General features: G+C 40.6%; 1 protein-coding gene across 1 annotated transcript in view; it reads left to right on the forward strand.

Annotated features, from left to right (window-relative positions):
• Positions 1-24,176, forward strand: part of MRPS6 (mitochondrial ribosomal protein S6) — a 62,246-nt gene extending 38,070 nt beyond the window's left edge. The window contains exons 2-3 of the mRNA XM_008570924.1: positions 7,206-7,345; positions 23,559-24,176. Of these exons, the coding sequence (XP_008569146.1) occupies positions 7,206-7,345; positions 23,559-23,751 (333 nt within the window). The 3' untranslated portion in view covers positions 23,752-24,176. The remainder of the gene's footprint in view (positions 1-7,205; positions 7,346-23,558) is intronic.
• Positions 24,177-26,217: the final 2,041 nt, after the last annotated feature.

Here is a 26,217-nt window from a genome sequence, read left to right on the forward strand (position 1 = left end):
GACAGACACTACATGATCTCACTTACATGTGGCATCTAAGAAAGTAGCTGAATCTTGATGGATGTTTTTATGCCTATAATTACCTTGTGCTCTTACACCCTTTGTTTTTCCTGCTCTTCAGAAGAATCCATTAAGTGCCTTTCTCCCAATTCTTGATTTTAAGCACTGCTGCAGTGGCCCAGTTGGTGGACACACATTTGGCCTGTTGTTCAGCAGCATGTGCAAATCTGACTCTCTTGCCAAAACCCATTTTTCTGATTCTATAAAAGCATATTTAAAAAAATTCTTAACCCAGTCAGCTGACTGATATTTTTGCTAAACCTTACACTGGTATTTAGAAAATTCACAGGACCTAAATGGAATTTTCTTATAAACCTTTTGTCTCCATTAGTAAAATCCTTACCTTCCCTGATTTCCCTGTCATTCCGGGCTGTTCTTCGCCCCCCCACCCTCCGAAGAAGTTAAAATATAAGGCGAAGGCAGGAAACTGGATTGTACATGAAGGAGTGCATTCAGTAAGACAGGTAGCTTCGTAATGTCTACCTGATTCCTGCTCTCGCTATCTGTTTCACAAGCTTTGGCATTTCATTTACTTGCTGCTATAGTAACCAGGACTCCTGCCAGTCTTCCCGTTTCCCATCTTTTATTCATCTCTAAGTGCATCTGGAAAGGGGCTGGGGAGGATAGAAATGGACTTTACAATGTCCTCAGAATAGCAAAGCATGAGCACCTTAATTCTGGAATTGTTTCCAGCTGATGAAGCAGTATTTGCCACAAGCAGTCACCCACTGGGATGGTCATTTCCCTATTTCACATTCAGAGAGAACTCCAGTGAGAACTGTGAGAAAGAGTAGAACTTTTATATTCCTTAAATAAGAGTTGGAGAAGGTCATTGCTTAAAATCCTTTATAGACATGTATCATTCAAGTTATTTAAAAATGGATCCCCGATACAGATTTCTCGGTGTTTTCCCTCTGTAATTATTTCTTTAAAAAATGATTATGTAAATAAAATGTAATATTTATGAGCACTTTTTATTTAATTTAGCAATTCTTAAGAGTTATAATAACTTTAACAGTTAAATGACCACTTGATAAGTCTGAACTATGAATCTATAGTATTTAATCCAACATTATTTTAAAAATTTGGATTTTTTTTTTTTTTTTTGTCTTTTTCCGTGTCCGGCAACGGATCGCAACCCTCAGTGTCGCCCCCGTACCGGACCGGGACCGGGAATGGGATCGCAACCCTCGGTGTTGCCCCCGCGCCTCGCTCAGCCAGTGAGCGGGAACCGGTCTGTATGTGGGATCCGAACCCTCGGCGGGAGCGCCGCCACGCTTCCCAAGCGGCGCACTAGCGCAGTGCGCCACCGGGCCGGCCCTATTTTTGTTTTTGCAGAGCACACAACAGTGGCTTATAAAAAGAAATAGTTTTTCACTGCATTACAATATTTATTTTCCTAGTACACTTTATGTATATTGGTTTGTCTTTTTTTCCCCACTCCCGCACTTTTTAAAGCCTGTTAAGTCTTTGTGCAGTAGTTACTCCATATTTGTTGTAAATGGTCTATTAAATATGATTTGTGGGCAAAGTAATAGAGCAGTTTTCAAAAGTGTTTTTTATCTTCGATCTTTAAAAAGCCTATAAAAGTTACTTTTCTAGTCACTTCAAGTTACGTGGTGTATGATAGCCCATTTAGGTGAGTAACCATGTTTGAACATGTTTTATGTATCTTTATGTTTCATAGTGCTTTAGACTTGTCCTTTTATTTTAATTTTTAAAATAGCTTCTATGGTTGATAATTTTTAATTCTTAATTACCTAGAAGACTACAACTCTTGATTCAAAAGGTTGTGGTACAGAAGGGGTTCTGTCAAGTCAAAAATATTTATCAAACAGTTCCTGTGGAACCAGTTTTGTAGCTGGGCTTTGCAGATGTCATTAGGGCTGGCACTTCAAGAGGTAGATGATTGTCCATTTTGTTCTTCCAAGGTCTGCTAGTGACAGAACTGCTTCTTCCCTGGAAGCCTGTTCTACTGTTGAAAGGTTAGAGCTCACAGGTTTTCTTTTTCAAATTACTGTGAGAATGCAGAATTTTTAGGGGCATTCTCTCTATTTGAAAATTTAAATAATTTTTAAAGGATATAAGCCTTGGATTTAAGATTCAGCAAAAAATGGGAAAGGCTGTTACATTTACATTTTCACAGGTTTTGACGCTTTTCTGTCCTGGTTCTATCTTCCCTAAGTTCTACCTGCTCTTGGGGGTTGTACCGCTTTTTGTAATACGAGGAAGGCAAGGTGTAGGCAGATGCTGTGTGCCATTACATGTGGATTCTGTGTGTTTCTAATGTCCCGGTGGACTGAGGGGGGGTTGTGGTGCTGGCTGGGTGCATCTGAGGGCCACTGGCTCAAAACTCTGCTATAGAGTTTAATTTATAAGATAATTTTGCTGCCAAGTTTCTCTTTGGGGATGAAAATATGTTTAATCAGTTTAAACACTGGACATTGACCAACGATGTTGTTTATGATACTCCCATGAATTCTTAGCTGAAATAACTTTTACTGGATGGGGATTTTATTTTGGGGGCACGTAGAGATGACCTTCTTTAGTTCTTCCCATCTTTTTGCTCTCATCTTTTGTGATAGAAACTTTGCCAATTAGAACCTCTAGAACTGTGGTTTTCAAAATGTGGTCTGAGGACCATTGGGCTTCCCAGGGATCCTTTCAGGGGATCATTGTAAAAGAAGTAGTGGCTAAAACAGCTAGCTCATTAGCATAAATCCATGCAGTGGCACTTTTACTAGTACTCAGTATTCTTCACTCCCACACAGTTGCTGTTTTCAAAAAAGCCAGTTTCACTTAAGCATGTCCTTCAGAATGATGAGTGGTACCAGAATAGTATTGGAATTCCGTCTTGGCAGGAGCTTTGGAAGTTGTGGAGTTCAACCTCCCACCCAGTGCAAATGTTGATACGATGGCCATCCCATGTCTATTTGTATCCTTCAAGTGATGGGAAGGCCACTACTTCACAGGGAGCCCATTTCATTTTCATACAGCTGTAGTTTTTTAGAAATGTATTCCCGTGTACAGATCAAAGCTCTGTTTCTCTTTGATTTTTACTCTTTGATTCCAGTCTACCTTTGGGGTCTAATCAAAATAAATCTATCTCTTGTATAATAGCCCTGAAAATATTTGAAATTAGCTGTTGGGTTTTTCCCTAAGTATTTTGTAGGCTAAACACTAGGAGTTTTAGAAATTATTGATTGTAAGATCAAAAGTTGGTTTTAATTTTTCCAGAATTAGTTCTCTTTTTTAAAGTACTGTTCAGTTAATCTTTTTTTTGGATAGTATTTTATCTTACCTTATCAGCAAATAATTAGAACACTATTATTTTAACATTTACATTTGTATGTATATTTGAACTTGATGTTTTTGAAATGTATGTAATATTTAGTATTTAGTTTCACTTCTACATGAATTCTGTATCTTTTTGATGTACAATATTGGTATTAATAGCATTTTTGTGCTACATGAAAAAGTGGGAAAACACTAGTACATATTGTAATTTTTCTTCAGTATTACAGTGACTACCCTGCTATTGAGCTTTGTTGTATGTGAAAAGTGTCTTCAAGTTGTTTTAGAGATAGGAGGAAACTTAGGGTTCCTTGAGAAAAGATAGGAGTAAGTAAGCAAGAGTCCCACTTAGGGAGGTACAGTTGATACATTAACTCATTTAACAACTGTTTCTAGCACCTATTCTGTGATGTGGACTGTTTTAGACTTTGGGAATCCAGTTGTGTACAAGACAGATAAAGGTCCTTGCTCTTCTGAAGCTTACATTCTAGTTGGTGAAAGAATATTTATAGATTGCCACAAATGCTGTTGGAAGTAAATGAGAATGACATCGGGAGTAGAGTACCTGTGGTGGGAGGGTCACTTTTGGATGACGAGGATATCATATTGAGAGCATAGAAAGAGAGAGAGGGAGAGAGAGTTTTATTAAACTTTGCCTCCAAGAGATGTTGAGAATTGCAATATGAATGTTATGTAGAGCTTGTAGAAACAGAAAAAATTGAGAACCAGTAGTTTAGCAGATGAGGAAACTGAGGCATGAGTTTACAGTAGACCAATTTTAGCAATTTATCCAGGGTTGTATAACTCATTAGTGAATGAGCTGAGACTAGAATTCTGTTTTCCTAGTTCCCATTCATGTTTGTGAATTGTTTCTTTTCTGTATTTTTTCAAATGAATGTTTTCAGTACCCTTTCTGTGCCTTGCCAAAATTGTGTTCCATCAACATATATGGTAGGTTGGAGGAAAGTCTTGGGATACTGCTTTCAAATGGAGTGGGAAAAACCCTTATGAAGCATGCCTGACTTCTCTTAGATAGTTGGAGTTAAATGATTCAGAGAGACCTTGTAAATGTGAATTATGGCAGCAAGATAATTTGCTTTCTGTAAACCATATGCTTTTACAAATTGAACATTGTGCTGGATTGAGCAGAACTTTTCTTCCACCAAGCCTAAGAATTTCATTTTAATAGATCTGAAGGTTTCACTAAACGAGGAAAGTTGCAGTTGGTAACCTGGGTTGATTAGGAGATTAGTAGCTTGATGGATGGAATGGTGAATTTGTAGAATCAGTTCTGAGCCCTGTGGTAAATTGAACAGCCAGGGTGGTGGTATTCATTAGGTGCTGTCCTGTGTGTCCACCTGATAAACTCATCCCATGGGGAATTCAACCTCTGCACATCAGTCAGTGGCCCAGGCTCATGGTTTTATTTGTGATGCATTTTAGGGGCAGTGGTTTGAGGCCCTGCTGGCTTCCCTCAACCCATCAAATTGTAGAGCAGGGGTTGGCCAGATAGTGAGTAGTTTAGGCTTTGGGGTCATATCGTCTCTGATGTAATTACAGATCTGCCTTTAGCATGAAAGCAACGGTAGACACTGCAAATGCATGAGTGTGGCTATATGTTGCAATAAAACTTTATTTGCAAAAACAGGTAGCGAGCCAGATTTGGCCCATGGGCCCTAGTTTACTGACCCTGTTTAATTGTGAGGTAAGGTATATGGGACATGTTGAGCAAGCTTAATAAACAAGAAGTATTTTTGCTTCTTCCTTCCTTTTTAAAATTTCTGGGTAATTTGAAATTACAGTGAAGTGAATGTGGCCATTTAATTTCAGGCAAAATTGAAATTAAAAGGTATGATTTGGGTAGCTTATCAAGAGATGGTAATTAATCAAAGTTGGTTTTGTTTTGTTGTTTTTTTTTTTTAAATCATACCCTTTTTAAAAATTTGGATAGATGGTAACTTATCACAAGTTAATTGATATAATGCCAGCTCAAGAAATGGCATTTTAAATGAAATGAAGTAGTATTCTGCTGGTGATAATTAGGCTTCTGCAGAAATATGGAAATGTCTTTGTGAACTAATGAAATGGGAGAAGAATTTAGTATCCCTGTGATTAGAACTGTATAAGAATATGTCTAACACAATCATAAAGAAAGTTGCCATAGACTTTTTACCTAGTTATTATTAATGGGAAGAGATTTTGGCTCTTATTTTTATTTTTTTCCGGACATTTCTATTTTATCATAAGGTTGGTTAAATATGTAAATAAACATAACATTTCAGTAGGAACTTTTAAAAAATCCCTGGTGTGTTACAATATGAAATCAAAGTAAAAATTTCTTTCTAAGCCTTAAGCTAGTACTTTGTGCGTTCATAACATTTTAGCAGTATTCGTTAGAAAGAAACTTTATAAAATATAGTGGATTTTCTTTTGTTACCAGAATGCACACTTAAACTTCTGCAATTTTCTTCTCATTTGACCCAAAATAAGCCATTGGAAGGTAGCCTTTCCTTAAGTTCCTGCACTTCAAAATCCTGCTCGCATCTGTTCACTTCTGCCTCTGTGGGAGAAGTGCCCCTTACCTTGGCCAAGGTGTGCTCTGGCCTCCTCCCAACTGCATTTTGGCAGTTTTTCTTTTCCTTGCAGCAGGCTCTTCCACTTAACTACCTGCCTTGTCATGGCATCTCTGTAAGGCCCAATTACGAATCGGTAAGCCTTCTCTTGGCTCTTTTTTTTTTCTTTTGGCGAAGATTAAATGTGTAATAGTAAAAAAGCACTAGGCCAATGTCAGGCATATAGAAGTTATGCAGTAAATCATAGCTGCCATTACTGTTGTTGTTTAAATCCTACACTTTATCCTCTCAACTGGTCCATTACTCTTTAACTGCTCACTTGCTCATGTTTCTTCTCTCCTAAAACACTTTGTTCAAACTTGCTTGCCCCTCGAGCTCAACACACCTCTTCTGTGGGAACACTTGCAGTCTGCCTTCTGGCCCTGTCTTGCTAGGTGCCTATGCAGCCACCACACTGTGGCTTTTTCTTTATCTCCACCCTCTGCCGCATCATTCTGGAGACTTCCTCTTTCTTTGGTTTCTGTGAAAAGGCAGGGTCCTGATTTTCCTTGTCCTGTTTGACTATACGTTTTCTATTTGCTTCTCTGACTTGGACTCTTGTCAGCCCCCAAATGTTTGCACTCCCAAGTTCTGTAGTTGACCTCTCTTCCTCACCTCCATCCTCCCTCCTTCAGCGACCTCTCCTCCTCTTCAGGCTTTAGGTGGCCTTCTATGCAGATGACTGTAAAATGTGTATTTCTAACTTGACTACTGTTTTGAGCTTAAGATTGACATCTTGAGAGGACACCCTAGGGGAGCTAGGAGTATCTCAGACTCAGCATGTCCTAAAACAAATTCAACTTTTATTGTTCCCAGCCAGCTTCTCCAAATTTCAGTGCCATTCTCCTAGCCGCCACATTTTGTTGCCCTCTTTTGCCATATCTTGCCCTTATTTTCCACATTGCACTAGTTACATTTTTCAGATTTGCCCTTGTATTTTTCCTTCCAACATTTTTTTGTGTATACATATGCTTAGAGAGATATCTCCGGGGCTGCTCTGGTCCCTGAACTCTCTGGACTCTGATTCTTCAGATTTTCCTTGGTATCTGTGAACTGTTTCGTATCCTTACAATAACTATCTTTTTTTAAGTTAGCCAAAACCAATTTCTGTTGCTTTTACCCAAAGATCCCTACCAGTAGAGCTGTTTTGATTGGAACTGACCAGACCTAATCATTCTAGTTCTTGTATTGATTCTGATGGGCTTTTTTCCTTCTCTTTAAAAATGAAAACAAAAACAGCCAGATACTGCTGCTGCTTTGAAACGTACGATAGAAGCCCTGATGGACAGAGGAGCCATAGTGAGGAATTTGGAAAACCTGGGCGAAAGAGCACTTCCTTATAAGATCTCCATCCACAGTCAACAGCACACGAGAGGGGGGTAAGTTTCTTCATGAAGTGCTTGAAAAACGTCTTTGATAGGCTCAGTAGGGAATACTGTTTAATTAATCTTAGAAATTATTATAATTTCACAGTCAGATCCCTGTCATGCCAGGTGTCATTCAGGCATACACCCTAGCAATGTTGGCTGCAAGTGGGATGCAGTTATGCTGGCCCTTAACGGACTATAATCAGAGAACGGAAACAGGCCATTCTAGGAGCACTGGCCTTATCAGCTCTTGGTTGTGGGAAGCTTTTCTTGTCAGCCTAAGCACTGTTTTTCCCCTGGTGCTTTAACTTTGCCTTTAAAACACCTCAGTGAACAATGCGTTGTCCACATACTCAGTACATCCTTTGTAAATATGTAGCTTACAGATAACAAGCAAAATGAGTCTCTTTCAACCAGTTTGCATAACCAGAGCCTAATCCACAAGAGAAAAGTGGTTTTACCTACTCTGGCTAATGATCAGTTTTCTATCATGGAATTTTTTCTCCCACAGTGTACAGCAGCTTCCTCAAACATATGTCAAGAATTTGATTCTGTAGTATAAGCACCTTTGTAGAAATTCTTTGAGAGCAATTTATAGTGTCAATTTGAAGCTTCTCTAAGCCCCAATGGTGTCTTTTTTTATGCCCATGGTTTCTGGTTTGGGGAAAGGATCTTCTCATGTTGGTAGGTTTCCTGGAAGTAGATGTTAGAGAAGATGGGAATCAGTTTTTAGCACAGTGGGAAAATTCCAGGAGTAGAAGACTTGATTCTCTCTCTGGTTCTCACCAGCTCTTGTGGCCTTCAGCAAGTCATTTGGCTTCTCTGATTCTGGCTTCCTTGAGTACTAAATCAGGTAGTCATTCTCCCATCTATATTGTCATGGGGATCAAGTGAGATCTGCACATGTGCTCTGTGGACAGAGTGCTGCTTTGAATCACGCAGATCTAGTGGTCTTGTGCAGGTGCAGTACATGAGCTGGGACCTGAGTGGAGTCACGTCTCACATCAAGGCTTTCTTAATGCATTTGAACCTTCTGCTGAGATGCAGCACGTACTGCAGATTTCATCTTTTGCTTGCCTCTCTGTGTTTAGTGCTAGTGTTCAGCTTCTTGAGAACACCTTTGAAGAGAGTGCCTGAGGTGTTGCTAGGCAACAGAAAATGCACAGTGGCTAGGTTTCTTCCACAATCATAACAACAGTGAGGGATGGAGATAGTGTGTGTGTGTATACAACCTTACTTTCTATCTTCACCACTAATGGGTGTGGTTTTAACAACAAGACTATGAATCTTTTTGCCTTTTTGTTTAAAGAGGAATATAAAATCTGGCCAAGAGTTATTAGTCAGGTTTTCAGGTGAAAGGCACTGAACAGGGAGAAAAGTCAGTTTCCACATTCATGTGATGCTTGCAGGGGTGTCCAGTAGGGGTCTTCCTTCTGCCCTTTTTCCAAATAGAGGATCTGACTGTGTTGAGGGCTGGCGTGACCAACATCCTAGAATATACACTTGTAACAAGTGCTTGGGTAATGCTGATGCTGCTTGTCTGAAGCACACACTTTGAGAATCACATATTAACTCATTTAGTTTTCAGGCCTTTGTGTGCAGTGCTAGGGTGTGGGGGGTACTGTTTCTCTTTATGGGTGGAATAAATTCAGGCCCTGAAAGAACCCACCTTGGGACTAAGCTAGAATTGCTGACAGCGCTAGCCCTGCATTTTGGATTTCTGACAAGGTGCATGTGCCTCACCAAGAACTGTGTTGCAATTATTTAGTTCATTGACTTTTAAGGATTTTATTTCTTGTTCTTTTACTTTTAGACTCCTCAGCAAAGGAGAAGTGATATTCATAAACCTTATTACATATGTGTATTATATATAGACACAGAAAGGTGGTGCCCAGCCGCAGTGGGGAAGGTTCATGTTTTTCTAGGATAAATCAGTTTCTGGTATTTATTTGTTCAAGATTTTCCAAAGTGTGGTCTGTGAACACTAGTTCTACAGAGATGCTCCACCAAAGAAAAAAAAAGGTATGTGTGTGATCAATTCAATGTGGGAAGGCTTGCATGATCTAATCCCTTCTGGAGAGTCACAACATACATTGACATATAAACAGTGAGAAGCCTCCTCTATAAGATCTCTTCATTTATCAATTCTCCTTGACCATATTACCTTTTATTGTAACATCCATTAATAGTCTCCATAGTGACTTTTGGGGATTGAGGATGTGAGAGGCTAGTGTAGTTTGGATTTACCTGGATAAAGATTTGGAATTGGTTGGTGTGCCCAGATGTCTGCAGTGTGGAGCTTAAAGTTAGTCTGATACTAGCTTCAGCCAGTCCCCTCCATAGTCACTAACCCCAACAAGGTTTGCACCAGCATTTTGTTCACTTGGCATATTGTTTATGTGCATTGCACATAGCCACACAAAGTATTAACAGACATTTATTAAGTGGATTATGTGCCAGGGTGTGTTAGGTGCTGGGAAGGCTCACTTTTTTGAAATGGTTAAGAAGAAACAGACTGGACTTGTTGGTTATGTATTTAGCATTCAAAGCTTTGGCTCTTTTTGAACAGCCCTAGGCCAGGACATGTATCTGTAGTTTTGGCGAGGGGCTGTCTGAATCGTGATGCTGGTGTGTAGTTGGCTAATGGAGTGAGTCTAGATGCCTCTGAAAATCCACATTCCACTGTGGCGTTGTAGGTATCATGTGTTTATTGCTTTTATATTTTACAGGGAGAAATGGATGCCCTAGTGGTATCCATAGGTCTCGGGATGATTCTTGTGATTGTCGTGGTTCCTGGTCTCAAGGAATTTTCGGTCTAATCTGGGGCTTGGCTGCGTAGTGCTAACTAATAACGGGAGTGTGAGTGAAGGTGCCCAGCACAGCAGGGAGTAAGTGTCAGGAGGCCCTGTTGCAGTTACTTCCCAACAGGTTGGGCGATTGCCTCTGTCATTCTGCTCTCCCCACCTCCTTCCTCAAAGTCAGTCCCCCTGCTACACATGTGCAAGTAGGCTGAAAGAAAGGAGGAAGTAGAAAAGTGCTTAGGTAGGAGAGATCCTGCTGCTTTAGGGTTATCTGGGAAGTCTTCCCAGAGGAGGAGGGTATACTTTGGAAATGGTACCTGATGTTTATTACTATAACATCTATTACCAGTTTATGCCAAAAATAAAAATATAGTCATTATATTCCAAATATTAATTTGGTCAGTCCCCACTTTCAAAACAGGTTATTTTCCAGAAATTTGTCTGTAAGTCTGTTGTTTATAACTGGGAACTTATTTTCCCATTGGAACAACTTGATGGTTAAGTCCCCAGACTGGTCCACAGAAATTTACTTAATTCATAATCTTGGGGGGTCAGAAGAATTGTGTAAGCCATATATATACAGTTGAGGACCATTTTAAACCTGTTTTTAAAAATACAATTCTGTGTTCTACCTGGCAGAATGAGGCCTGGGTCAGGTCACCCTTACTAGGGAGACAATATTTCAGACACCTGTAACTGATTAACACTATTTTTCCAAGGGAAGTCGTGTCCCAAGTCAATTGTCTCCCAGGTGATGTGAATTTAGGAACAGGGAGAAGTTGATCAGATGCCCCTGGTGCTGCTTGGTTACATTGCGGTGTTTGGGAAGTTTGGGTCTCCTCCTAGGCCAGCTTTCCAGATGGAGGCTGTTGGCCTTAGCACCTATTGTCACCGGGCAGCATCTGGAAACCATTGGAGCACAATCTGGAGTTGGGAGTCTCAGGAGGTCTAGGAATCAGTCTTAGCTCTGGGTTTGCTTTGGTCTCTCTCAGGCCCCCTAGATCATCTCCCCTTTTGCCTTTACATGCTCCCCTTGATATCCTCATTAACCCTGTGTGAAAGGCAAGGTTGTTGTGGAGTGTTATTACTGTATTCCTCAGCATCTGAAAGGGGAGGAAGTCGCATATGTAGGAGGGAGCGTATGCTTATTTACATTCTTGTTAAAAGTGGGCAGGCGTTTTAAGCCACTCTTTGCCAGCACCACTTCAGTGTCTTACTCCAGGGCTCACATCGTTTAAGCTTTCCTTCCACTAGATGGGCTGAACTGAGACTGAGTGATTTCTGGTGCAGGAGATGGGACTACAGAAGAAACTGGTCCATATTCAGTGTTGGTTGGGCTTGTGCTTGTCTGTAAAAGGATGCTTCAGATTGGTTTTGACTCTTGTGTTACTGTAGTGAGATTGGGCTGACTTCCAAATTCCTGTGTGTAAGAACTCTTCAGTAGTGAAAGGGGTTTTTCTTGTCTAATTTGCCCCTTCCTTCCCCATTTTCATCTGTTTTAAAATTTGCATAGGTGCTTAAAGCAAAGTTCTGCTGGCCTACATATAAGATATCCTTCTATTTATGGGTAAGCAGAATGATAAAAATAACTGGCTCTGTGGTGAATCAGTGGAATTTTACTGACTCGTTCCCCAAATGTGTCTGCAGCTTACTCCAAGAGTGCTGGCACCCACTCTATAGGAGATTGATTCTCCTCTGTAGTTTTCCTGTTAGCTAACATTTCCATGTTCTTGTGCTTTCCTGCCAGCATTAAGTCAAGGCCAACATCCCAACCCCATTCTTGTGTGTAGGTACCTCTGCGGTGGACTTCATGGCAGGGCTGCTATGGCCTTGGATTTTTTTTTAGTGGTGGTGCCCCAAGATTTGTAAGGATTCTGCAGCAGGTTTAGCAGTTTTTAAAATGTATGATACCCAGATATAAAAAGAAATGGGGCTTTTCCATGCAGATGGTACATTGGCATTAAGGTGAATAATTCACTTCCTCAGTGAACCCTGAATGAATCCAGCAAGGTTTAACTGAGACAGTCTAGGAACTGGCATTCAAACAGATCTGTTTCCTGTCTTCAGAAAGGCTTCAGGGCTGCAAAGCCCTCCCCTCCCCCTCTCCAACCCCCCACCTACTGTGAGCCACTGAGCACTTCATTGGAAATTTCCACTTGTCTGCTAGGGGGAAGGGGAGGGTGTCTGCGAGAGACAGAGACAAAGAATATTACTCAAATTCAAGCAAGCTCTTTTTATGGAACTTGTAAATACAGGGTTAAGACAAACGTGAAATTAAAAAAAAATACAATCTTTACATTTAAGAGCACTACAAGAAAACACATTTCTTCCCTCAACAATTAGGGGAGTAGAGGATGGGGGCTGGCAGCTCTAGGAGTCCGAATAGCCTTATGTCAGAAGGTGGCTGAGTGATAGGGAGGAGCTAGAATGCTGAGAGCTGCTGGTTTCCTTATGACAAGGCTGCTGTGTATGGAATGTTCTTGATGGCATCATTTTCCAGTTTGAGCACAGTCTATCCTTGCAGAACCATTTCTCTGTCTTTTCAGATTTCTACGGGGTTTTTGTTATAGTAGTAGAGTTTTGTAGTGTGAGAGTGTCTTAAGAAATGCAGACAAGGGTAAATTATCACCTTGAAGACCGCATGGGCAATTTCTACTTGCTCCAGCTTTTGAACATTGGCATCTACAGTGAGAAATGCATTAGTGACTGGACCATGGCATCTCCCCTCTTCTTCTGGACTGATACTTCGCCCAGTATCAGTCATCTCCTTAACTTGCACTTCTGCAGAGTTGATGTGCATAAAAGTTAAGTGTTTTTGTATAGAAAAGAGAGATGCTTGGGTAAAGCTGACATTGACCTTGAAGGTCGAAGTGATTCTATAAGTAGAACCACGCATGGGAAAACAGATCTTTAAACATAAACTCTGCTAAGCTTTGTGTTCGAGGCGATGGCAGTGCTTACATCAACCCTGGCTGCCCGAACTGTTTTCATTTGTGCCCTGTAGCACATGGTTGAAGGTGCTGGGAATATGTAATATAATGGGATTTTCAATTATTGAGCTGGATTCTTTTAAAATGATCTGTCCACTTACTGATTCAATCACTGATTAGAGTAAAAGTGGAAAATGGAAAATTAACTATTTGGAGAACTTTGGTTTTTTGTTGTTGTTTCTTACTGGAATGTCAGCTTTGGGGCATGACGAGGCGGTTGCAGTGCAGTCATAATTCTGAACTATTCTACCTTGAGTCTGGAGTTTATTGTGAGGACGGAGATAAGAAAGAGTCCACACGCATTAGACTTGTGGTCTTGTGTTTTGATTCTGCCTAGCTTGGTTAGGAGAAGAAGCAAATGTTGATATCTAATTGTGGCTCTTGAGTCCTCTTGATCCTCCTCTCTGTCAGGGCCAGGATGAAGGTGGGACAGTGGGCTCTCAGAGTCCCCTGTGGATATGAAGCTCCTCTCCTTGTCTCCTTCCCTTGAACTGTAGCTCCTCTGACCTTCAGAATTGTTCCTCCATGGAAGCCTTCATCAGGATGTAGGAAGTAGGTATGAGGTTCCAAGGTCATTTTTTCATCCTAGCTCCCATTTTTATAGTTCTCTAATGTACCTGTGCTGTCATGGGAAAGGGGTGCTTGTAGGCATCAGAAACTGCCCAGACCCACAACTCCAAGTAGGATGTTTCTAGGTCTTACTTTCTTCATGTGTAAAAATGGAAATACAGGGCTGTACTCAGTGCTACACATCGGTAAAAGTCTCATTCTCATTCCTCTGGTCATCTGTAGTTAGCAAAGCCCAGAAGCCGGGAGTCGAATGTGCATGACCGCCGCACTGTTGTCACATACACAGTCTCCCATGGAGTGGGAGACTTGTTGAAGGAGTGTAAGCCTGGGTTTCTGTTAGCACAGCGGTCCTGTGACTTCTCTTTCCAGCTGGACTACATGTTCCAGGAGGATGAAGCCATCTGGGCCTTATCCTATTAGCCTCCTCCTGAGGTTTGCCTGTAGTAGATACTCATTGACCAGTTAAGTTTGCCCAGATAAGTAGCTAAGAAAAAAGGATATATACTGGAAGCAGCCAGTAATTGGTCAAGGTCCTTTCTGTGTGGGAAAGCCATAATGGACCATTTACCTCTGTGCCTGGCCCACTAAGGCAGACAAGAGATTGAGTTTGTCCTGGACTTCTGTTTGGTTCCCTCATGGTCGGGGAGGGGCAGCTTGGTTCCCTGGGAGGAGAGGTGGAGAGGTAAGAGATTCAATTTTCAGTTGAGAGTGGTGAATACAGTAAGATCTGCTCATCTGAGCCACTTTCCCCCTTCTCTATTTTGGTGGTGTTTTCTTTCTGTGGAAATTTCCACGGTATCGTAAGGGACCATGGGAATGGAAGCTGTCTGCCCACATGAGCCGCATGCACAGATCAGCAGGGTGATGAGCCTGAGATGATGGTCACAAGGTGTGGTTGTTTGCACAGCCCATTTGCATTTTGGACAGCAACCCTGTTTGGGTTTGGTTGCTAAAGGAGTGTCATGACTAGTGGAGGGGAGTCAGAAGATGGGTTAAGAGGGTGAAGGCGAGAGGGGTTTTGATAGCAATAGGGAGCCTCTTAAAGCCAAGCTGTAGCACAGTCGTAGGATTTCCAGGCCTTTATATAGGGCTTCACTTTATCTTTGAGAAACCTCCAAAATGCTGAGTGCAAGGTAGCAAGAGATGTGGTAGACAAGGTGAGGAACTCTGCAGTCTGGAGTCCAGAGCCTGTCACTCACTTTGTGACCTGAGAGATCAGTTTCCTCTCTGGGCTTCAGTTTTCTCATATAAGGGGGTTGGACTGCATTGTCCTTATGGTCCTTTCCAGCACTTAGATTCTATGAGTCTGTAACTCATTTGGTCTCAAAGCTGCCTGAGGCATCTTGTGTCCTGGAGTCAAAAGACCTGCTCTATTTGAATCCTGGCTATGGCTACTTGGTAGATGAGTGAGCTTGGGCTAATGACTTAGCTTTTCTGAGTCTGTGTTCTTAACTACAGTAGACTGTAAGACTCAGAGACAACAGTGTGTAGGAAATCACTTTGAAAACTACTAGAGGAGTAGTTGTTGCTGGGGAGAGGGCTACTGGACCCAAACCAGCACTCAACACCACCTCCTCCTCCTCTTCTTCCCTTTTCTTAATTGCCATATGCAGTGGAGCTTCAGCTTTCCCTTCATCCTCTTCTAAGGAAAATTAGAGAGTCTTATGTAAGATACTTTAAGTTCTGAAATACGAAGTTTCTGGTATATCTGGCCTCTAGTTTCCATCCTTGGGTATTCTTTTTACCCTTATCACAAAATGGTATCTAAAAGCTTTAAGTGTATTTCTTAGGATTGTTTGATGAGTACCAGTGTATACAGAATACTGTGCAGGAAGACTACATGAAAATTGATTTGTGGACAGTTGAGTTGGTTGGTGGCAACTCTAAACACATTTTGTTTTAGAACATGTTTAGACTCCTAGGCTAGCCCACAAAACTGCCTCTTGAAGCTGACGTGCAGTTGAATGGAAAATGGAAGAAAGGAGTGCTTGCTGTTAACAATATCGTTAAGTAAAACCAGGACAACCCCAGAGATCGTGTTTGAATAAGTTGAACACTTGACTGTAAGGAAGGGCAGGCTTAAACTTAGGAGAGCAGGAGACACCTGGGGACTTTCTTCAGGGAGGGACTAGGAATGCTTCCAGGGTTGGCAATGGTGGTGGTTGGATTATTGGGTGCCCAAAGAGTGTCAGGACCTTGCTAAATAAACACTTTCCTCCATATTGCCCCGTGTAATACATGACATTTTACCAGCACACTACCTTAAGCTACCAGTACAGAACAGGGCTTTAAGTGAAATAATCCAAGAGAGGAAGACTCTTCTCTAGACAAAAGGCAAAGAAAGAGGAAGAAGCCCAGAAGAGAATGAATATGTGTTCAAAGGAAAACTACCTGCTATATGAGGGGTCTTCAAAAGTTCTTGGAAAATGCATATTATGAAAAAACTTATGCACCGATGGCAAAGTTTTTTTGCACCAAAATAAACTCGTACTGCCTTGTTATAACATTTCTGAACAGGATTTAGTTTGAGACATTAAGAAGGAGAAGACATCAGTTTGAAAAGAGCCCCTATTAGAGCAGCATGAATTGTCCTAAAATTGAAGCAAGAACAAACATCAAATTTACGGTGAAGCTTAGATGGAAGAAAGATAAAATCATTGATGCTTTATGAAAACTTTGTGGGGACAAGTGTCCCAAAGAAATCAGCCGTTTTCAAATGGGTAACTTTTTTTTTGTCTTTTTTCGTGTCCGCAACGGATCGCAACCCTCAGTGTCGCACCTGTACCGGACCGGGACCGGCAACGGGACCGCAACCCTCGGCGTTGCTCCCGCACCTCGCTCAGCCAGTGAGCGGGAACCGGTCTGTATGTGGGATCCGAACCCTGGGCAGGAGCGCCGCCGCACTCCCAAGCGGCGCACTGTAGCAGTGCGCCACCGGGCCGGCCCCAAATGGGTAACTCTTTTTAAAGAGGGATGAGACAATGTTGGAGATGAAGCCCACAGCAGCAAACCACCCACATCAAATTGTGAGGAAAAAAAATTAATGTTGTTCATGCTGTAATTGAAGAGGACTGACAATTAACAGCAGAAATAATAGCCAACACTGTAGACACCTCAGTTGGTTCAGCTTACTCAATTCTGACTGAAAAAATACAGTTGAGCAAACTTTCTGCTTGATGGGTACCAAAACTGTTGTTCCCAGGTGAGCTGCAGACAAGAGCAGAGGTTTCCATGGAAATTTGAAAAAAGTAGGATCAAGATACTGAAGCATTTTTTTGAAGAATTGTAACAGGAGATGAAACATGGCTCTTTACCAGTACGATCCTGAAGACAAAGCATAATCAAAGCCATGGCTACCAAGAGTTGGAAGTGGTCCAGTCAAAGCAGAAGCAGATTGGTCAAGAGCAAAGGTCGTGGCAGCAGTTTTTTGGAATGCTCCAGGGATTTTGCTTGTTAACTTTCTGGAGGGCAAAAAAACAATAACATTTGTGTAGTATATGTGTTTGGAGAAAGTTAGCCAAAACTAGCAGGAAAATACCTGGGAAAGCTTCACCAGAGATTCCTTCTCCACTGTGACAATGCTTCTGCTCATTTCTTTCATGAAACGAGGGCAATTTTGTGAGAGATTGAGCAAGAAATCACGAAGCATCCACCTTACAGTCCTGATTTGATGCCTTCTGACTTCCCCCCTCTCCCCCCATCTTAAAAAATCTTTAAAGGGCACCTATTTTTGTTCAGTTAATATAAAAGAGACTGCATTGATATGGTTAAATTCCCAGGACCCTCAATTCTTTAGGGATGGATTAAATGGCTGGTATTGCTTACAAAAGTGTCTTAACTTGAGGGAGTGTATGTTGAGAAAAAGTTTATATTTTTTATTTTTGTCTTTTAATTACATTTTTCCACAAACTTTTTGAAGTCCCCTCTCAGATTAAAGTGTGGTAAGAGTGTTCGCAGACAGAGAGTAAGGTCATAACTTCTGCATGGTAGTCTTGGAGGGACTTTTGATGAATACTAAGTGAGAGAACAGACGGATACACGGGAAGAAAGAATTGCTGGAGGCTGTGTAGGGTGATAATTCTCTGTCCCTGCCACCAGGTGGCCAAAATGAAATTACTTGGGGGCAGAGGGAGTGAGTTAGTAAAAGGCTGGGGGTTGGAAAGGAGGAGATCATTTGAGGTTGGTCATACTTATTTTTTAGACTAGATTCCAGAGCCTTGCTCAAGGTAAGTAATAAATAATTAGATGTTAAACAAATGAGCGATTCATAAATTGGGTAATTGCAACCCTGTTACCTGCTATATGGAGTAGAAATAAGCAAGTGAAATGAAACCTTGGAAAATTTGGCCAGGCTGGTATATAGTTTTCCAAGTAAGCCCAAATTGTGTTCTCATCAGTGAGCAAGTGTGCAAGTCACTGCCTCAAGAAATTTGCAAGATAGTGGAGGAGTTTATATACCCTTTTATTTCATTTCTCAAGGAACTTTGGGAGTCTACATAAGCTGTAATTGCTCCCTTATCGTCTCCACCCTGTATCAGGTCATTGACAAAGTCCTACCCATCAACTTCCTAAATACCATTTTTAAATCAACAGCTTTATAGGGGTATAATTGACATACAATAAACTGCATATATTTAAAGTGTACAATTTAATAAGGTTTGACATGTATACACCCGTGGAATTACAGTCAAGATAATAAACATATTTGTCACTCCCAAAGTTTCCTCCTGCCCCTTGTGATCCCTCCCTCCTACTTATTGTCCATTCCAAGCAACCACTAATCTGCTTTCTTTTGCTGTTGATTTGTTTATATTTTCTAGAATCTGATAGAGATAGTCAGTGTGTGTTCTTTTTATCCTGTTTGTTTTTGCTCAGCACAATTATTTTGAGGTTCATTGATGGTGTGTATCCATAATTTACTCCTTTTTATTGCTGGATAGTAGGCCATTGTATGCTGTCATTTTACATGTTGATGAATATTTGTATTGTTTCCAGTTTGGAGTTGTTACAGGTAAAAGCTGCTATGAACGTTTGTGGACATGTTTTTGTGTGGACACATGCTTTAATTTCTCTTGTGTAAATGTCTAGGAGTGCAATGACTTGATTATAATGGCAGGTGTACATTTATTTAAGAAAATGCCAAACTGTTTTTTTCAAAATGATTGTATCATTTGCATTTCCTTTAGCAGTGTATGAGAGTGTCATTTGCTCTGAGTCCTTACCAAAATTTGGTATGGTCAGTCTTTGTATTTTAATCATTCTAGTAGGTATCTCTTTGTGGTTTTAATTTGCATTTCTCTAATGACTAATGATTTTAAGTATCTTTTCATGGATTTCTTTGCTATCATGTATCTTCTGTGAATTGTCTGTTCAAATCTTATGCCCATTGTTTAAAACTTGTTTTCTTGTTCGTTTTTTAAGTTTGAAGAAATATTTATATTCTAGATACAAGTCCTTTCTCAGACATGTAATTTGAAAATACTAGTCTGTGGCTTGACTTTTTATTCGATGAGCAGTTTTAACTTTTGCTGAAGTCTAATTTATCATTTTTTTCTTCTATGGATTATGCTTTTGATGTCATGTCTAAGGAATCTTTGTTTAACCAAGGTCACAAAGGCTTTTGCCTGTGTTTTCTTCTAGAAGTTTTATAGCTTTAAGTTTTACATTTAAGTCTGTGTTCCATTTCGAGTTAATTTTTTTTATATGGCACAAGTGTAGAGCAAAGTTCACTTTTTTGCCTGTAGATACTGAATTGTTCTAGCACCATTTGTTGAGAAGACTATCCTTTCTCCACAGAATTGCCTTTGCAATTTTGTGGAAAATCTTTGCCTGTGTTGTGCACATACGTATGGGTTTGTTTCTAGACTGTATTTTTTTGATCTATTCTGTGTACCTTTACACCAATACCATACTGTCTTGATTACTATAGCTTTATGATGAGTCTTAAAATTAGTGGTGTAAGTCTTTCAACTTTATTCTTCTCTATCAAAGTTGTTTTAGTTCCAAGACTTTTGTATGTCCATATGAACTTTACAATCAGTTTGCTAGATTTTGATTGTGATTCTTTTGAATCTATAGATCAATTTGAGGAGAGAAGACATCTAAGTAATTTTGAGTCTGCTTACCCATGAACAAGGTATTTCTCTCCATTTATGTAACTTTTCTTTCAGCAGTGTTTTATAGTTTTTAGTTCACAGGTCTTGTATACATCTTTTGTCAGATTTATCCCTAACACTTTCACAGTTACTTTCAAGGTCTGATTATTTGTTACTAGTGTATAGAAATACAGTTGATTTTTGTATATTGATTTTCTATCTTACAATGTTGCTAAACTCATTTATTTGTATCTTTTTTATAAATTTCTGTAGATTTTCTCTCTATATAATCATGTCATATGTAAGTAAAGACAGTTTTACTTCTTCCTTATCAATCTGGATGTTGTTTACTTCTTTCTCTTGCCTGTTGCACTGGCAAGAACAACCAGTGCAATGTTGAATAGAAATGGTGACAGTGGTCACCCTTGTTTGTCCCCAAACTTGGGGGGGGAGCATTCAGACTTTCACCATTTGGTGAAATATTAGTCATAGGTTTCTCAAAGATGCCCTTTAAAAGGTTGAGGAAGTTTCCTTCTAGTCTTAGTTTGCTGAGAATTTTTATCAGGAATGGCTATGGGACATTATTAAATGCTTTTATTTCCATTTACTGAAGTGATCATATGGTTTTTCTTTTTTAGTTTGTTAATATGGAGAATTACATTGATTGATTTTCAAATATTAAACCAATCTTGCATTCTTAGGATAAACTCTTCTTGTTCATGATACATCGTTCTTTTTATGTATTATAGTAGTCAGTTTACTAAAATTTTGTTTAGAGTTTTTTCACTTGTGTTCATGGGGGATATCAGTCTTTTTTTTCTTTTCTTGTAATGTCTTTGTTTGGTGGTTTTGGTACAGGATAATGCTGGCCTCAGAGAAGTAGTTGAGACATGTTTTCCTATTTTCTGGATGAGTTTATGTCAGAATTGATGTTTTTGCCTTACACGTTTGGTATAATTCACCAGTGAAGCCATCTGGACCTATAATTTTCTTTTTGGGAAAGTTTTTAAATACAAATTTAATGTTTTAAATAGGTATGGGGTATTCAGGTTATTTGTTTCTTCTTAATTGAGCTTTGATAGTTTGCATTTTTCTAGGAATTCTATAATTTTATTTGAGTTATCATATTAGTCTGTTTCTGTTGCTTATAAGAGAATACTTGAAACTGAGTTATTAATAAAGAACTGAGATGTTTTGGAGTTTGGGAAGTGCAAGGTCCAAGGGGCACATCTGGTGAGAACCACCTTCTGGGTGGGAAAATTCTGCAGAGTCCCATTGTGACAAAGGGTGTCACATGGTAGGAATGGCAAGAAGAGCAAGAGAAAACTAACCTTTTCACTCACACTCCTTACAAAGCCATCAGAACCACACCCATGACAGCCCATTAAACCATCAACCCATTATTCCATGAATGGATCAATCCATTCATGAGGGCCCTTATGGTCCAGTCACCTCTCCAAGGCCCTACCTTTCAAATATCATAATCAGATTTCTCACCTTCTTAACACTATTACAGTGGGGATCAGATTTCTAACACATAAACTTTTGGGAACACGTTTGACCCATAGTAACTGTCAAATTCATTACAAAAATTGTTCATAATATTCCCTACTGTCGTTTTAATATTTGTAAAATCTGTACTCATTTTACCTTTCTCATTCCTGACATTGGTGATTTGTGTCTTACTTTATTGATCAGTCTGGCTAGAGGTGTGCCAATTTTATTGTTGATCTCAGTGAACTAGTATTTGGTTTCACTGATGTTCTCTATTGTTTTTCCCTCTCACCCTCCTCCCTTCTTTCTTTCATCTTACTAGATTTAATTTTTTTCCCCCATTCTCTTAAGGTGGAAGCTAAAGTCATTGATTTGAGGCCTTTCTTTTTATCTTCCATAAGTGTTCAGTGCTAAGTGCTGCTTTAGTGGCATCCCCCAGATTTTGATATGTTTTTACTTTCCTTCAGTTCAAAGTACTTTGTACTTTCCATTCTGATTTCTTCTTTGACCCATTGGTTCATTGGTTATTTAGATGTCTGCTAGTTTCCAAGTATTTAGAGATTTCCCTAAGATCATTCTATATAACTTAAATCCCTTTATGTTTATTGAAACTTGTTTTATGGACCAGAATATGGTTGACCTTGGTAAATGTTCTGTGTGCACTTAAGAAGAACGTGTATCTTGCTGTTGTTGGGTGAAGGGTTCTTTAAATGTCAGTTAGTTTCAGTTGGGTTGATTTTGGTGTTCACTCTTTGTCTTTTGCTGATTTTCTGTATACTAGTTCTGTTGATTACTGAGAGAGGAATGTTAAAAGTTTCCAGCTGTGGTCTATTTCTCCTTTCAGTTCTGTTAGGTTTTACTTCCTGTATGTTGAAGCTCTGTTGTCTGGTGCATATACATTTAGAGTTGTTCTGTCTTCTTGGTGAACCCATCATTATGTATTGTCTCTTTATCCCTGGTAATTTTCTTTGCTCTGAAGTCTACTTTGTCTAATACTACTAGAGCCTCTTGAGCTTTCTTTTGATTAGTATTTTTGCTAGATATGTTTTTCTGTCCTTTTAATTATTTGCTTACTTGGATGATTTTTCCACTAGGCTTGGCTAAGAGTGAATGGTCATTTAGGCAGTTTTCTTATAAGTTTTGAACCTTCTTTGTATGGAATTATAAAAAATGCCATTCTTTTTCTCATAACTTTCTTTCTTGCTGAATTTGTCCATTTTCAATGTAGTCTTGACTGAGTTCTATGAGAATTCCACTTTTCATGCTAATACCGTCATTGTCAAAGATTTATTCTGGGCCTGCTTTATGTTAGTCTCTGTTGAGGGTGCTGGGGATAGCAACAAAGTTCTTTCTAAGGCAGTTATGTTTTAGTGGAGTGAGATGGATGGTAAATCCATATATACTATGCCAGTGGTGATAAAGGGCTTGGGAGAAAATAAAGCCTTGTTTAAGGGAGATAGAGAGTTAACGGGGCTTGGCGGATGGGACAAGGGTGGTGCTGCTGCTGTAGAAGTGGTCATAGAAGGCCTCTCTGAGAACAGAGCAGAGACGTGACAGAAGTGAGGGATGACGTATGTGGAACTTGGGCAAAGAACATACAGCAGAAGGAACAGCAAGTGTGCAGAGACCTAGGATGGGAGTATGCTTAGCAGTGCTGTATGGGGTGCCTGTTGCATTAGTCTGACCTGAGTAGATGAATATTAAATTCTTTCTCTTACCCAAGGTTTAAGTAATTTTCTTTTTGTTCCTTGTCAGTTCTTGAACAAGTCCCTTGCCTTTCTTAATCCTTTTCCACATTTGTGAAGTGTGGTTGATGGTACTTACTGGATCTCTTAGTTGCATTAAGTCACTTGTAAAATATTTTGCAAAATTGGAAGAGTGCCTAATAGATGTTTTTACAAAAACCATCAACTAGATGATTTGAGAACTTTAGTCTTGTCTATGAGTTAGAGAATTCTGTCCTTGCAACCATAATTTACCATACTTTAGTATTTCTTACTGTTTGTAATGTCACAATGTTATTTTGCTGCCATAAAGTTTGTCTGGATTCAAATTGTCATGAGAGTGTAATGGGAAAGGCCATAGGGAAAGGGAGATTGGGTATACTACACTTCCGTTTAGCTGGTCAGCTAGTAGTTTCTGTTTTGACAAGGATGTCTATGTTTGTGTGTCATTGATGTCTCTCTGGGAAGAGTAAAAATGAAAACATTGATCAAAATAGTAGAATTGTTATATTTCAGAATGCAGGAATTTACATATTTTTATTTTATTGCAGGTATTTCTTGGTGGATTTTTATGCACCAACAGCAACTGTTGAAAGCATGATGGAACACTTGTCTCGAGACATTGATGTGATTAGACCAAATATTGTAAAACACCCTCTGGCCCAGGAAGTGAAAGATTGTAAAGGGATTGTCCCCATCCCACTTGAAGAAAAATTATATTCCACGAAGAGGAAGAAGAAGTGAGAAGATTGACGAGATTTTAGCCATGTACTTAATTCTGTAACATTTAAGCAGCATGGATGAATAGTTTACAAGCTTGGCCTTTTTAAGAGTGTGTTGCATGTGCCCGTTTGATTTTTCTAAGGTATTTTTAGCTCTTGGCCACCTTTGCAGTGTGAGGTAGGGAACTGCCCTCTGAGAGCTGCTTCGTAATCTGTGCTACCAGCAGATCATTCTTGATTTTGGTTTCATTAATATAATTTCTTTGTCAGTGAGGACTTTTACTCTTACAACAGTAACACCACTTTGAAGTGCACAACTCATAAAACTGCCTTGGACTGTGAGCTAGTCATTCAGACTGTATAACCATGCAAAAATGAAAATTGATGGCCACTGTACTATAAGGGCAACTTTTGAACAGAGTAATAAACATGGTTTTTAAAACTCCAGGAGATGTTTTTTTCTCTTCACCTACCCTAGCACAGTGCACTATCCGAGGCCTTGCAGTTCCAGTCTTGCTGTGGGTGCCTAGCGCTGTGTGGGATGTGCTGCCCGATTACCTGCTGGAGATCAGAAAGTGGGAGGAGGGGTGGTGGGGTGGGGATGTGTCTGTTCCTTGACCACTGGGCCTTCTACACAATCAGTAACTTTTCTTCTCACATCTTACTTGTCACTGTCGTGGGTGCTCCTTGTAGGGGGACACATGTTCTAGGGTACTTGGGCTCTGGCACTGCTTCTATCATTTCTTTGCTGGGCACCTGCTGCCTCTACTGTCCCTCAGCCCTGGGCAGGACTCTTTGAGGAAGTGGCCACCTGGCAGCTGGATGGCTTCTGTGATGGGCGAGGGTGGAGTTTTTTCCTGGAAGTCGCTCACGTCTCATCCTCAGTCTCCTCGGGGATGGTGAATTTGGAAAGACTTGAGCAGCCCTTCTACCTTCCCAGAGGGTGCCCTGCAAAGGGTGTCTGTCACCAACGCAGACGACAGAGCTTCTGCATGTAAAATGTTGGGGAAAGTGCTGGTCACTAAGAATCTCTAGTTATATTGATTTATACTATCAGACCATCTTAAAGCAGGAAGGGGCCGAGAGATCTGGCGTCTGCTTCATTTTTAACTGTGGCAGGACCGAAGGAGACAGACGTGTGAGAGATGCCCATGAAGCCAGGAAGGGCCGGGTCTCCTAGCTCCTAGCTCAGGGTTTCCTCCCTCTGTAAAGCTGCTTGTCTATGCCCTGGGTCATCAGTTTTGTCACTTGCTTTTTCCTAAGAGCCCAACTCCAGCTTCAACTTCCTCCAGAGGCATAAAGTTATAAAAAGTCTTTTTGAAGGCAGTCGTTCAATAAAGAGGGTCATTAAGAACTGTAGGCTGGAAATAAAAGAGATAAAGTAGAGGTCACCTGGGAAAATATGCCACTTCCTATTTTATTAGGAATTTTCTGAAAGCACAGGCCCCACCAGGGCTAGCAAGAGCATGAACTCTTTTCCAGTGTCTCCATTTGCTCGGGTGCTATATCTGAGGTATGCTTCCCATTTTCCTCAAAGCATGTTAAGCGCACACTGCATGCCATATGCTGTGCTACACATGTTTGGTCTCATTTAGTCCTTTTAGCAGCCCCATGGGGAGCATTGTTATCCCTGTTTTTTGGATAAGGAAACCAACTCAGATTTGACCTCACAGCTACCACAGGACAGCTGGGATCTTGAACTGGAGACCCTGATGCCATCTGGCCTTTTCTATCCAGTAATACTGAGGTTGTCTTTGCCCTCTCAGGTTTAAACAAGGCACCTGGGTGTCTGGGATGAATTGTCACCCCTCAGGTAGTAGCATTTGTCCTTGTGGCCTAAGTGTGGTGTTGGCACTTTCTTTTCCTGCATTTGCTAGTCCTTAAGACAGTTGATGCAACTGAGCATTCCAGGTCATGCAAGTTTCAGAATCCTGTGGCACAGTTTAGAGAATGCTAGGAAGGATACTAAGTAGGACAGCTGTGCAGTGTGCCAGTTCCCATCCTTGGAAGCTCCAAAATGAAGCCACTGTTCCTCCCCTCTGATCTGCTGATTCATAGCTTGGCCCTTGGGAACTAAGGGGCTCTTGCCCTCTTGCTGCCTCTGGCCTGTCAGAATGCCTGGGTTGGAGCGGGTTGCATGTGTAGGTGACTTGCAGGCTGCTTGTTTGCTGTCGAGCCCAGGGTCAGGTCTTCCTGCCCAGGCTGGTGGTGGTCCAGGGTGCTGTTTGGTGGTCCACTCCTCAGTGGAAGATCATGAGCAAAGTGCTGGAAGTAGAACAGTGAACAAAGCCTGCTGTCCCTGTCCTCGTGGAGTTGATAGTTATCTGGGAAGGCAGACCAAGTGGTATGCTACCATATGGGCAAGTGCTGCCAACAGGAAGTGCAGGGCAGGCAGCTGGGTGCGGGAGTGATGATGACGTTCCACATGATGTAGGCGGAGGATGCAGCATGTGCAGGCACCCTGACGCCCTGAGCTGGAGAACAGAAT

This window comes from Galeopterus variegatus, unplaced genomic scaffold, assembly GCF_000696425.1.
Source record: "Galeopterus variegatus unplaced genomic scaffold, G_variegatus-3.0.2 Scaffold643, whole genome shotgun sequence".
NCBI classification, from domain to species: domain Eukaryota; kingdom Metazoa; phylum Chordata; class Mammalia; order Dermoptera; family Cynocephalidae; genus Galeopterus; species Galeopterus variegatus.